The sequence below is a fragment of the Haliotis asinina genome, chromosome 2 (assembly GCF_037392515.1).
Source record: "Haliotis asinina isolate JCU_RB_2024 chromosome 2, JCU_Hal_asi_v2, whole genome shotgun sequence".
NCBI classification, from domain to species: Eukaryota; Metazoa; Mollusca; class Gastropoda; order Lepetellida; family Haliotidae; genus Haliotis; species Haliotis asinina.
In genome coordinates, this window is record NC_090281.1 from 19,347,846 (window position 1) to 19,363,316 (window position 15,471).

Here is a 15,471-nt window from a genome sequence, read left to right on the forward strand (position 1 = left end):
CGTATCAGGATTCAAACTTTAATATAACCAACATGTTAAAAATCTGATTTCTCCTTCATTAGCAATATCTAATCTATCTTGGGATTTCTTTTATGACAAACAAAATGACCAAATACTTTTTATTTTATCCCTTTTTGTAACAAAGGATATGCAATTTGTCATGTATCCGGGTTCTGAAACCTAACATCAGGTATCTGCTGTGCACGAAATTTCATTTAAGAAAGAGTTGAAAAGAATAAACCTTTGTCCCATTTCTGGCAGATGTTTGTGATTTTCAACTGAATTTTGAAGTAAAAACTCTTTTTCTCTTGTATACAAGAAAAATGTCTTTCCTGTAACAGTTCCATAAAAGTATGAAATAATCAGTGACCTCTCATCTTGTGAAAGTGGAACTCTCTATCATCCTCATTAACAACTTCTGGTTGAGAGTGATAAACATGCGGCGTTAAGTTCAAGACAAAATTTTTAAGAAAACAAAAAATCAGTGAACCATTCATTTCTGTATGTTTTTCAGAACTGACAAAATGGGTATGGCAAATACAGATATTAATTTTGTTGATTATTTGTTATTTTGACAGCTTGAGGCAGATGATCAAAACTTTGATACTTTATTAGAAGAAAACCTGTTTACCAGTTTGAGGCAGATGGTCAAAACTTGGATTCTTTTGTTAGTTGTAAACCTGTTTGACAGTTTGAGGATGGTGATCTAAACTTTGATGCTTTTGTTACTTGTAAACCTGTTTGACAGTTTCATAAATTCATGACAAATACTGTCAAACTTGTCATTAATTTTTTTCTGAGTTCCTAAAAGAAACAAATTTCAAGATGGTAACTGCTACTTCAATTGTTGTTTATTTAAAGCACGAAGTCTAATTTTTTAAAATTCGTCTTTGTCTTTCATTAACTTGTTCTGAAATGTCTTTCCAGTAACACTGACATGCCTTTAGGCTAACAAATAGACAAAGTTCTAAAATATAGGCTATATATTTTGGTCTACAAGTATGGTAAAAGCAATACTTTTACAAACTGATTGATATGAACCTAGCTTATCATCAATGTCACTGATGTATTCTTATCCTAACTAAATATACAATTGTCTTCTCTGTAACAAACATGTCATTGTTAGCCACCTTATTTTGGAAATATGGATATAACATGTATAAACTTACTATACTTCTGAGGGTAACACGCAAAGAACCCTTTCTTTCATCACAGATAGATCAAAGATTTTCGTTACAATAAAATAGTTTTTCAAATTTATTTCACATATTTTCTTTCCAATAACATAGAGTGTCTTTGGCATAACGATACTGTCTTTCATGTAACAGGACTTGAAAGTAAATGTTTTATGATCTAAAGAGTAAGACATTGTCAGAAATCAATCAGAAATATCAAAATATTCTCTTCAAATTGCCTTCAGTGCAATATTTGTTTATGACAGACAGTTGAGGGGATATCAAGAACATTGAAAAGTACCAGCAGATTTCACTTTTTCATCTGACACAGTATAAGTCAGGTTTATTTCATAAACATTCAATCATATAGAACTGAATTTTTAAGTGTGTGTAACAAAATAACAGGTAAAGTGGAATTTACAATGCAATATATTTAGGTATCAATGTATTTTAAAGAAAAAACATCTATTACTGTCGTTACAGGGAAGACATTGTGGCTTTGGCCTAATTAGTTTTCTTCATGACAATACTGAACATAATCAAGCCTCAAATATTATTGATATGTGAACCTTGACAGTGTTGTTTGCCATTTGTGAAAATAGTGATTGATTATTTTGTATTTGAATTATGTTGTCTTTTGTACACCAAATAGCTGCACCTTTTGAGAATGACTCGTATATGTGACGTATATTGTGCGTATGTGATGCATGTGGTGCGCATGTGATGTATGTGGTGCGTATGTGGCGTATGCGGTGCGTATGTGATGCATGTGGTGCGTATGTTATGTGGTGCGTATGTGATGTATGTGGTGCGTATGTGATGTATGTGGTCCGTATGTGATGTATGTGGTGCGTATGTGATGTACATGGCGTGGTGTGTGTGTTGTTTATATGTTTCAAATATGTTGTATAAACTGTGTATGTGACGTTGTCATGTTGCAAATGTCTTGTATATGGTGCGTGTGTGTTTTTCATATCTGTTTCAAATGTCCTCTATATTCTTATATTGTAAATCATAATACACTCCGGGGCTTTCTTTGAAGTTGACTTCGGAAATCAGTGGAGTCCATGAATAGCAGTTACACTCCAACCTGTCACGTGATTAACGCTTTGGAGACACTTCCATAGTGATAAACTGTGAGAGTATGTTCAAGTTAGACTCGCATCTCAACACCAACCTATGCCATTCCACGGCTGTACAGACCCGAAAGCACTCTGTGTACACTATGTATTTCAGGGACAATACTGAGTCAGTTTACTTATACTCCGCACTCAGCAATTTCCAGCTACATTGCAGCGGTCTGTATAATCGGACTGTGATCACACAATCCAGTGATCAACGGTATGTGTAAGGATGGGTTACTGAAGATCAGTTCTAACGTGGCTCATCACGGGTTATCAAATGAGAATTCTGCCGACGTTGCAGTTAAAGGTTAAAAAATTATAATTCGATATGTAAGACATTTCACTGCAGTCCTTTGCCATATTGTGCAGTGATTACACTGTTCCCCGATAACACTGATATTACTACATTCATGTCACATTGTTATAAGCGTCCACGAGCGTGATATTACTTCATCATGTGACATAGTTACCGCCATCCTACCACATTGCCTTACCTTGCAGGTTGTCATCAGTCATCGATCGTTTCCCGGAACAATGAACAGCGGACAGATGATGTTGCTTGTGGTGCTGATCCCTGCTCTGCTGGTGCTGACATACTCTCTAGGTAAGTACACATACGGAGTGATGAAATAGAATCATATTCAGCATAGGAATGTATTTTTTAAAAAAGAAAAAAGAAACTGAAATTTGTGGAAATTCATTTTGTTTCATTCATATACATTCTCAAATCAATGCCGGGTAGTTTTGTTCTGACACTTTGAATTTACCATAAAACATCAGCAATGTGTTTTCTATGGAATCCGAGAAGGGACATTGTCGCGTTGTCGCGTTGTCGCATTGTCGCGTTGTCGCCCTATCAAAAAACAAGCAATTCCTCGCCCATTTGTCGCATTGTCGCATTGTCGCGATGTCGCGTGTCGCGTTTCGAAAAAAATTTTCTCTGTTCCTCCAAAGTGCGACACACGACATAGCGATACTTTTCAAGGTCAAAATATGTCGCGTTGTCGCATTGTCGCCCTATCTAACATATGTAAGAATTCACTTAAACGCGACAAGCGACAAGCGACAATGCGATGTCGCACTGTCGCGTGTCGCGCTTTATTAAAATATTGACCATAGTATGCATTTAACAAATTGACTAAAACGCGACACGCGACACGCGACACGCGACAATGCGACAAAATATATGTTGCATTGTCGCGTTGTCGCCCTTTTCTGTTACCGGTGCGCATGTGTAGAAAGTCAATTAATCTACGCATGCGCAAAAATGTTATACTCTATTCCAGACTTCACTGGACTTTCGTTACCTCCAACGGTTTTTAAAATGAAGTAGTGCTCGAAATGGCAATGGGCCTTCTCTTCTTGAACTTAATGCAAATCTTTCTTTTTTGCTGTATTGTTTTACACATTGCAAATGTATTTAGGCAGTCAAGTGTGTTCTAGCAGCAAAATGGATTATTAGCGCAACTTTTCATTGTAATCACGGCACACTATGCCTCTGTCATTTAAAGCGGGGCAATTTGCTGTTCAGGGTTAGTCTTTTAGTCACCAGATAGCTAATTTCATAAGTTCGAATCCCAGTACCATACACATTAATTACTTTAGACATTTCGATGACAGGTTGTGATGGCAGGTTGTGATAAACTGAAATATTGTAAAATTCAAGCCGCATCGACAGAAACATCAGGTGATGTCCTCGAATGGGTCACTATGTTCCATAGTGTAGCTGTTGACAGTTTCATGGTACAGTCCTATCCGACGCTCCCTCATTCCTCTCACTCCACGACGCTCCACTACACTCCACTCCACTCGGCTCCTCTCACTCTTCTTCCACCGATCCACGACACTCACCCAAGGTGTATTGGTAAATAGCAAGGTATTTCATTACAATAATGTACTGTGATGCCCGATTTCCTTTCTGTTTGAATCCTATATTATTAATCCTGCACATAGTCTGATTCACAATATACTTCATAATTTTCTCATACGGATACTATATCCAGCCATACACATGTACTTGTATCGTTTCAAACCTACGGCTGCTATATCATAATAATTTTCAGCAAATAGTCAGTCTGAATAGAACCATTCCGTTAAGCAACGACACTCAACCACTCTGGACTTCACGGCTATATATACATTCATTAAAAATATCGAAAAATAATCATGCTTGTGATAGTTTTACATTCCGCCATGACTAATAAAATTTTGATGAAATGTCGCGTTGTCGCATTGTCGCGTGTCGCGTTTTGTTAAAATATTGACTACGGCATGTATTATAAGATATTAACCAAAACGCGACGCGCGACAATGCGACAACGCGACATTTCGTCAAAATGTCGCGTTGTCGCATTGTCGCGTGTCGCGCTTTAGTCATTAAGCTACAATACATACATTGGTCAATATTTTAACAAAGCGCGACACGCGACAAAATGTCGCGTTGTCGCATTGTCGCGCGTCGCGTTTTAGTCATTAAGCTACAATACATACATTGGTCAATATTTTAACAAAGCGCGACACGCGACACGCGACAAAATGTCGCGTTGTCGCATTGTCGCGCGTCGCGTTTTATTAGTTACGGCGGAATCTAAAAAGTATCGAAAACATGATTATTTTTATGTGCTTTTTAAGAGCTGAGACACCCGTGAATGGAACTCAGAACAATGATAAATGAACGTCCATGTTGCCGTGTACTGTGTGGGTTAAGAGTGCGTGGTTAATGGAATGGCGTATTCAAACTGTCCATTTTGCTGAAGAATATTATGATTGAGTAGGTGCATGTTTGAAACGATACAAGTATAAAGGTATCGCTGGATATAGTATCCATATGAGAAAAGTATGAGATATATTGTGAATTATCTCATGTGCAGGGTTAATAAGAGTGAGTAAGTGAGTTTGGTTTTACGCCGCTTTTAGCAATATTCCAGCGATATCACGGCGGGGGACAGCAGAAAATGGGCCTCACACATTGTGCCCATGTGGGGAATCGAACCCTGGTCTTCGGCGTGACGAGCGAACACTTTAACCACTAGGCTACCCCAACGCCCCAGGGTTAATAAGACAGGATTCAAATAGAACTAAAACAGACATCGTAACACATTATTGTAATGCAATACCTCGCTAATTTCCGAAGCTTCCTAAACCTTGAGAGAGTGGAGCGGCGAGGGAGTGAGGAGTGGTGTGGAGCGAAGCGCAGAGGAGTCGGCTAGGGTGGAGTGGAGTAGAACGGAGCAACGGAAGGAGTGAAGGGGGACGATGGGAGAGGAGAGGTGTGGTGTGGAATGGAGTGGAGCATCGCAGAGTAGGAGGGAGGGAGAGTTGGTTTCTGGCACTTCAAGGGTACGCAACACTACCAAGCGATTTCATCGTTTCTAATAAACCACCCCTCCAAAAGAAACGCATAGGCGATTTGTATTTTTACAACTCTAGTAATTACCTATTGTGTTCACACAATCGTCAAAATATGTAACAAAAGTGTTGAAAACATGATTTTACACAACTTACTTACTGGCAATAAAAATCCAGATTACTTTCCGAAATTGGCATTCGTTTTAAAGGCGTTTCAAGGTCAAATCACTACGTGATCACTACACTTGACTCGACACGGAACACTGCCATTGAGAGATGCTGGAGATTACCAATCTTCTGTTGCCAGGTGTCTGAATATTAGTCAGAGCAAGATATAATGACTTGCAGCTCGTTGCAGCCAAACAGGTATAAGAAATCACCGGTCCCGTGCAGGCAGAGTGAGTGAGTGAGTTTAGTTTTACGCCGCACGCAGCAATATTCCAGCTATATGGCGGCGGTCTGTAAATAATCGAGTCTGGACCAGACAATCCAGTACATCGATCTGCGCAATTGGGAACCGATGACGTGTCAACCAAGTCAGCAAGCCTGACCACCCGATCCCGTTAGTCGCCTCTTACGACAAGCACAGTCGCCTTTTATGGCAAGCATGGGTTGCTGAAGGCCTATTCTACCCCGGAACCTTCACGAGTCCCGTGCAGGCAGACCTCGAGTTACCACTGTAGCTCAAGATTTGTACATAAGGTACTACAGTTGAGTGATCGTATTCCCATGGGTGAGAGCACAACAGCCAGGGCACCTGGACTTCAGAGGATGTCAGGTCAAACTTACGGGACAGCTTGAAAAAGATTCGTTTGAGAGACAGAAAACCCGACGTCAGGGTCGTGCTACGTCGTCATCATCGTGCTCAACGTCTTCGCTATCTAGAACTATAATATTTGTTTTATAGACATTGCCTTCTTCTAAGCTCATGCACTCATTACTCATGTAAAATTTCATGCACTGAAGTTTATTTATGGACGAGTTATACATGTTTGAAAATTTTAGCTACAGATTTCCCGTCTATGCGTTTATTTATTGGGATAGTATATCACAATGATAACAGTCCATTTGTATGGCGTTTCCCTATTATCACGTTCAAAGCCGACCTAAGGTGTCATTGAGGTGTCGGGTGGTTAAGTGATATCTCATTCTACTTGGTATCCATCCACTGCTGGCTGAACAGAGGTAGACCTCAAACAAATTCATCAGCGTCGGATAGGACTGTACCATGAACTGTCAAGAGCCTCACTATGGAACATAGTGACCCATTCGAGGGCATCACCTGATGTTTCTGTCGATTCTCACAACCTGTCATCTTGATATGGGCGAAATGTCCAAAGTGATTAAATGTGTATGGTGCTGGGATTCGAACTTATGATAATAGTTGTCTGGTGTGACTAAAAAGACTAATCCTACACAGCAAATTGCCCCGCCTTGAATGACAGGGCAACCCTGCGCCGTGATTACAATGAAAAGTTGCGCAAATAATTGTCTTGCTGCTAAAACACACTTCACTGGGTAAATACATTTATATATGAACTAATTTTCAAACCAACCATGAAGATTTGCAGTAAGTTCAAGAAAAGCAGCCCAACTGCCATTTCGAGCACTACTTCATTTTAAAAACCATTGGAAGCAGCAAAAAGACCATTGAAGTATGAAATAGAGTTTAACTTTTCCTGCGCATGCGTACTATAATTGACTTTCTACGCATGCGCACCGGTAATCGAAAAGGGCGACAACGCGACAATGCGACATTTCAATATGTCGCATTGTCGCGTGTCGCGTTTTAGTAAATGTTTAGTTTTTTCTTTACACATCTTAAATAGGGCGACAATGCGACAACGCGACATATTTTGACCTTGAAAGTGTCGCTATGTCGCGTGTCGCACTTTGGAGGAACAGAGAAAATGTTACTCAAAACGCGACACGCGACATCGCGACAATGCGACAAATGGGCGAAATGTCGAGTTGTCGCGTTGTCGCATTGTCGCGCTTTGGTTAATTTTCACCTCATTTTGCTTGGTTTTGAGAGGGCGACAACGCGACAATGCGACAATGTCCCTTCTCGGATTCCATAGTTTTCAGAGCACCCAAGTTACGACTTATGTAACATTATTTTTTTTCAGAGCACCCAAGTGAGGAGTTATGTAAAACAAGTGGGTGCAGACATGGAAACGGTCATCTTAGATGCCAGTCATGTGAAGTCGGGTGTCACGGATCAAACTGCAGTTCTACTTGTCAAGGACATTGTGATGGAGGCGGATGTGACAGGTGCACCGGAGAATGTTTCAGATGTAGGCCGGGTTTCTACGGACGACACTGCGACACACACTGTCCACCACGATGTTCCAGAAGTACGGTAAGTGGCGCTGTCTACTGTGACCAACATACGGGTGCTTGTTCTGAATCTTGTGGTTCGGGACGGACTGGGTCACACTGTGATGAACGATGTCCTGACAACTGCAAAGCATCAGTCTGTCACAAATATACAGGACAATGTCTTGATGGGTGTGATGGAAGATGGGCAGGGGACTTCTGTAACATGTCATGTGACAGCTGTCTGATGGGAAGGTGCAGCAACACCGGGTACTGTCTACTTGGATGTGAAGCAGGTTTCTATGGACAGAAGTGTGAGATCAGATGTCCAAATTGCTATACTACGGGTTGTGACAGACGAACTGGGGTATGTGAACAGTGTCAACCTGGTTACCATGGACACCGCTGCAATAGCACGTGCCCCGACAAGTGCTACACAGGAAGAGATGGACACAGGCGCTGTAACAGGGATACTGCAGCTTGTCTAGAAGGATGTGCGACTGGGTGGCACGGGTCACACTGTAAGACCCCGTGTAGTGCTTCCTGCCACTCATCCCTGTGTTACGGCCGTGATGGATCGTGCGTGGATGGCTGTGTTCCTGGGTACTATGGCAAACACTGCCACAAGAAATGTCTCCATTGTAGAGACAATGTATGTGACACCCATGGACGGTGTTCAGCGTGTAGTGATGGGTGGTTCGGAGAGAGATGTGATGAAGCTTGTGGGTCATGTTTGGACGGCGTATGCGATGTAGACGGTAGTTGTGGTCGTGGGTGTAAGGACGGGGCATACGGGAGTCACTGTCAGCATACATGCAGTAGGGATTGTGTAGCGTGTGATCAGATGACAGGGTTTTGTAATGATGCAGAGGGTGTTGACGCCGTGATCAAACTTGATGTGCTTGCTGGTACAAGCTCCTTAATGTATCCAAAGTACCAAAACATCATGTCAGTGGCGTTTGTACTTATATACACACTCTAAGATGCGAGTGATAGTCACAGACACATATTTAGATATACATGGTAGTTAGGTTATCAACAGTGTTGACATTTCATAAACTATAAGACACTTTTGCAGTTGGACGATATGTGGTAGATACATCAGATGTTACTTTGACTTCTTGCTTCTCGGCTCCAGGCTTAAAACACTGCAAAGAAGTTGTAACCGTTCTGTTGAACATGTAATAAGATTTATCAGTTCATTTCAGTATTTTGTTCCGACTACAGTCAAACTGTAGCTCAAGTGGGGTTGCACAGCATAGAGAATATTAAACTAGTATGCGAGCGAAGCGAGGAAAGATTGGCAACGTACTTGACTTCGGTTAGAAAAATATTTTACATGTCAAAATGAAATATCGCCACCATCATAGGTGCACCCCCATTTCCTCAGTTGGTTGTGCTCTCAGATTTCCAAGCCACGTAAAAGAAATCGTATTCCATTCATCTGCAGCTGGTAAATAATCCTGCTCTGTGGCGCGTGTCTTACAACTGTCTCATTTGCGAAAAAGTAACACATCGTTTCACGTCTTTCGTTGGTGAAAACCAGATAAACCTCTCATTGGTCTCCCAAGATAGCACACCTGGCAACTAATTGTATGATGTCAACTATTCTAAGTAATTTAGTTAACCAATAATGGGCAATCAATCAACGCAAGGGTGGTTAATTCTTTGAAGGGAGGATGTTGTTTTTGCACTCACTCTTTACGACAGGGTGTACGACATCTACACACACTGCCTTTTGACAAATCCGCTAGAAGATAAAAGTAATTAATCAATCAGTGTGTTCTCGGTTAATCCTTTGATCGATGTTTGTTTTTGTAACTCAGCTGATAAACCCTCTTGCATCACTTACATGCACATATTACATAACACACAATACATTTGCCATTACAGGCCTTAATTTATAATGTTGAGTATTTACTCCAGACAGGAGAAATGCCAAATGGGAACCTTTGTTGAGTAACCGAAGTGGTGCTACTACTAATTATACCTGTTATAAATTCATTAATTGCCCATCCAGAGAATGGTGACAAATAACACGTGTAGGTTTACACCATCAAACGCAAGGAGGATGTAATCTCTGTGTCGCATGCAGCCTGAAAACACTCATGGACCGAAACTGTTCTGAGGATACCAACGGAATTTCGTTACATAAGGAATACACACAGGCATTTGCTGTGTACTTGGGTAAATAGGTGAAATAAGGGTTTTTTTACGTAAGAAAATTTTCAGATTTCTCTACCAAAGGCAAAGTCATCGTTTTTTGTTTACGAATTCAAATAAATCAACTGTGTGTTTTTATTATCACAAATAATAAACCATTGTAGCTACCATAGCTACCAAACTTTACGTATGATATTTGCTATCACAGCTGAGCCAACACTCAAAACTACCTAAATATAAAGCTTTGCAATCTTCCGCACTGAAACAAATGGCTTGCTACGTGCCTGTAGACATCATATTTTTATGTAACATGATTAAGTATCGAGGTTAAAAACACAGAAATAGGATCAAATTGGATCAGTAACTATACCATCCAAGCATCCGAAAAGAACTACACTGCTGGGATATTTGGTTACGATCGGACAAGGAATACCATGGGTATTTTTTAACAAATGGCATATGATGGGCATCCGGCCTCCTGACTGTTAAGGTGAAGACATTCTGCTAATATGGACAGGAGCCCAGTTCCTTTGTCCGTCACGGTCGAAGGAGCGGGCGCTGACCAATTTGCGGTTTGGTTTCGTAATTCGACCGTTGGCGAGAAACATTATTCGCTCCGCATCAGTGCCCCTTTAAGAGACGAGTAGTTACGAATGCACCGAGGGACTGTTTAGTGGTTTTGATGTTGTTGTTTTTTTTCTCATCGTGATTACTATACCGAAATTAATAGGCAGGTATTTTTAGATTGGTTCGGGCATCAGCTTTTACCGTAACTGGAAGAACTTTATATTTTCTACGTTTGAAAGATGAATTAGTAGGAAATTGTTTTCTCCTAGCGGTGTGTATACCGAGAATTAGCTGCCCATGCGGTAACGCATTTAGTATATAAAAGGGTTACTCAATTTCCATTGGAAATTCTCGCTGAAGTAAATCACGACAACTTTCAAACATGATTTTTTTTCTTTTCCTCATTATATTTGTATTTCATAATAAAACTATGTTCATATGTTGCAGGTGTTGGTTACTCGGATGATAAATGTAAGATGCGCATGTGTTATGGTTGCATCCCGGCTGGAGAGCCATGATAATACTTACAAGTTTGCATATTGAAATGAAGCGAATTTGCACATAGTATACCATTGTTGAGCTCAGGAAGAGCCTTGATAATACTTATATTTATGTATTGAAATGAATTAATCACAATATATACATATGTGTGGTAGGCTGAAGGTAGGCCATTAATGGCTCTATTCATGTTTGAAATTATATGAATTACAATATATTTGTATATATGTTTGGCTGAAGAGCCGTCATAATACTTCTAATCATGTTTGGAAATGAATGACTAACAAGATATTTGTATATATGTTAGGATAAGAGCCAATGCTCTTCATACATTAACATGTATGGCGTATCAGCTACAAGAGCGCCTCAGAACAGTCACGAATCGGGCAAAACAATCGCAAGCCAGAAACGGAGATCTAAGCATGAACATAGGTACGGAGATTAGTTTAGTGCACGAGGAGGTTGATGCACTACATTCCAATATCAAATTTTCAAGATTAGACTCATAGTGACGAAAAACGTTATTGACCAAACCCTGTTCGTCTCCCCTCACCACCATCCTTGACGATTATTATGAATGTTTCTGGATGCTATGACTGCTTTTATGTACACTCGGCAACCCTTCTCGAGCGCTCTTGTACCTGATACGCCATTTTTGTTTTCATTTCAAACTAATAGTTTTCCATTACACTTTGCTTGTTTCGGTTGTAGATGATATTGTTCCAGTTTGGGATGTATATGTTCCAATTTTGGTGAACCTTTTGTAATACCGCTAGAGTCCTCCAACGGCAAGCCTTGGGTGGGGAGGAGGCGGTGTGAGGATACTGATAAACCTTTCTGATCTGTAGGTTATATCGTTTATACTTTTTCCTAATGGAAATTGCATAACAGTTTGATAAACTGACTTTTTGGTACACTTCTTACATGTGAGGAGATACTGATTATGTGCTTATCATCATGTGCTATTGTTATATATAATATACATCATGTACTATTGTTATATATAATATACATCATGTGCTATTGTTATATATAATATACATCATGTGCTATTGTTATATATAATATACATCATGTGCTATTGTTATATATAATATACATCATGTGCTATTGTTATATATAATATACATCATGTGCTATTATCAGGAGAGCCACATCAGTTGAGGCTCTCTGTTTCGGAAATGTGGCTTTCCCGGCCTGTAACCAGTGATACTGCCTCTTGATATTTTGAGACGGTACCTGATATGTTCTACCTGTGCTTCACATGAACGCTGTCACCCTGTCTGCCTGCCGGGTGGGTCACAGTATATACAGTCCGTTTGATTCCATTTGAGACCGATGAATTGCCCACTAACACAAATTCTAATAATTGCAACAAAACCAAATTTTGCACAGCCGCATGAAATCGACAGACCAACTCTGATGATGTGTCTCATAATTTGGGACAACCGAATAAAAAAGTTGTTTAACAAGCGATCATCATTTTCTTGTTACCTGTCGCTATTTTGTACGAGGGGGGCCTCTTGCTGGTAGAATAGCCAGGTGGGCAAGGTGCACGTGTGAAATTGATAAGTGTGATTTGCTCGGCAAACCAGACATTCGTGATTGCAGTACCTGAAACAATGAGATTATCACACGACGCTAAGTCAATTATTTGCAAAGTATTTAACTTTTTTTAAAAAAATACCTAGGTGAAATATCACCCATTATCAAATAATTGCCCAAAACTACTACTACTACCGTTTCTACTACCAACACTACTACTACTGATATTACTGCTGCTGCTACTACTACAACTACCACCACTACTACTACTACTGCTGCTGCTACTATTACTACCGGTACTGCTACTACTACTATTACTGTCACTAGCACCACTAATACCTCGATTTTGATGGTTATTGTACATTACCTGACAATACCAAAAACAGTAACAAAATTGATGATAGTAACGAAAGAACCGCGACAATGTGTCAGTCACACTCTCTCTCACTCCGAAAAGTGGGACCCACGTCATGACTGCGGCCAGCACACCATTTATTTACTAAATGAGTTTATACCAATTCTGTGCACAGACATTTGAAGCTATTCCTGTTCTCGTAAATAAGATTTCCCTGAAGTCCCCATAACGTAAATCTTAACGTCCGTTGCGTGGCTTTGGAAGCAAATATTTCCTATACACGGTACACACTTGAAATAAAATTAACAAAGATTAAACTCGCAGGGTTAATGCTGATTTACGAGTTACCAGTGAAAGTACGGTTATACACGGCGGATTTAAGTGTCAGCTATCACCTCGTAAACCACCCGGTCCCACCCGAGGTTGACACCAGGTATAGTGTGTAAGTCAGTCAGGAAGTAAATTACCCAGTTACATTTGTCTCCCGGATTCGATGTATCCGTGACCCATCAGCGATCAACTCTGAGCTCCCACTACTCTTCAAGGAATACATCGACGACTGGAAATAGCCTCTATCCCGACTATTTTTCATTTCGATTTGTATATAATTCAAATCTTCTGTCCCCAAAACGAACACATAATGAAAATTGCAATGTCATGTAGCAATGAATTAAAACGTGATTCATTTTACAGAAGGGTTTGATCTGTTTATGAGTCGTTTATGATCTGTTTATGGTGTTTATGTCTTGAAACATCACAACAAAACGTTCACCAAAGCACCATTTCACGGCTCTGTGAGAGATATCACTGGCAGAATTCGGTAGCAGATGCTCCTCGTAGTGGGCGACCTCGAGCGACCGCTACGTCCGGGTACATCACCTGCGTCATCGAACAGCTACGACCACCTGTACCGCTCAACAAATACCCGGATTGATGAGGCTTTCTGCACAGACAGCCAGGAACAGGTTAAGAGAAGCTGGTTTACGTACAAGAAAACCTTATTTTGGCCCTGTGCTTCGACAGCAACATCGTCGACATCGATTTCAATGGTGCACCAACGTTCAGGCTTGAATCGGCGTAGAATCTGGTTCGGTGATGAATTACGATTTCTAATGGAAAAACGCGAAGGAAGAAGACAGGTGTACAGACGTCGACGTGAACGTTTCGCCGACTCTTGCGATCCCCATGTGGACAGATTCTGCCGAGTAAGTGTTATGATGTGGTGAGCAATCACCTGCCGTAGAACAGATTTGGTGATGATCCAGTGCAACCTAACAGCTCAAAGGTACTGTGGCGAAATCCTACGCCCACACCTCCTTCCAATCAGTGATTGCCAGAGGGAGTTGTTTCAACAGGACAATGCCAGGCCCCACACAGCACGTCACACTAGAGACTTCCCCCAGAACCACAACATCAGTGTGCTCCCCTGGTCCTCAAGATCACCAGACTTAAAGCCGATCGGATATCCTTGTGGGATGCCCTGAACAGACGGGTGCGACGCCGTAACCCTCACCCGCAGGCACGTCAGCAAATCGCACAGGCACTACAGGCACTACAGGCACTACAGGCACAGTGGGGTGCGATTGGGCAACGCGAGATTCTGAGGCCGAGGCGATACCGTGCAGTTCTGGATGTTCACGGTGGTCACACGATGTATTGACTTCAGCGCCACCACACATCTCCATGTGATACTAAAACTGACTTTCCTCGTGTTCGTGCCAAAGACGAATAAGCCTGCATTCCCAGATTGCAATTCCGCTATACACGTATTTCATTGACTCATAAAGCCTACAAGATGTTTCAAAATAAAGATTTAAATACAGCGGAAATCCTGCATGCGAATTTTTTTTCATCTATTTTTATTTATTTATTATCTTATTTTATTTTTAAAAAATTATTTTTTTGAGTATTTGATATCACTGTCTGGCGCTAGATATCAGTCAAAGGTCATCCCACTATCAATGCCATTATCCAGTAATGGTAGGCGTTATCTTTATGTATCACATTCAACACGGAACCTGGTGTAATCGTTGTTTTTGTTTTTGTATCATTGACGTGGTCATGTGACAGGTTAGCTTATCACTCGTTGACTCATAAACACGCGATTTCTCTTGCGTCATACACAGAGGGTCATATCCGAGCACCTCTCCTTCCTGAAAAATACTGAGAAGAGGCACATAAAGTTTTTAGGAATGGGGAGTTACGAGGATATTACCTTACTTCAATACTATTAGAAGTATGGGTAATTTTACAAGACAAATGTAATGCAAAGGGTATCGTGGGTATCTTACAATTAAAACCTACGAGGGCACAGCCATGAGATTGAGCGAACCACCCCATTCTTCTTCTAAAACCAACACACAAAAAACAGAACAAA

At 40.7% G+C, this 15,471-nt stretch overlaps 1 protein-coding gene across 1 annotated transcript; it reads left to right on the forward strand.

Annotated features, from left to right (window-relative positions):
• Positions 1-2,799: 2,799 nt before the first annotated feature.
• Positions 2,800-12,666, forward strand: LOC137272324 (scavenger receptor class F member 2-like). The gene is made up of 2 exons (XM_067804690.1): positions 2,800-2,903; positions 7,777-12,666. Exons 1-2 carry the CDS (start codon positions 2,834-2,836, stop codon positions 8,946-8,948), a joined length of 1,242 nt encoding a protein of 413 aa, XP_067660791.1. The 5' UTR covers positions 2,800-2,833; the 3' UTR covers positions 8,949-12,666.
• The last annotated feature ends 2,805 nt before the right edge of the window (positions 12,667-15,471 follow it).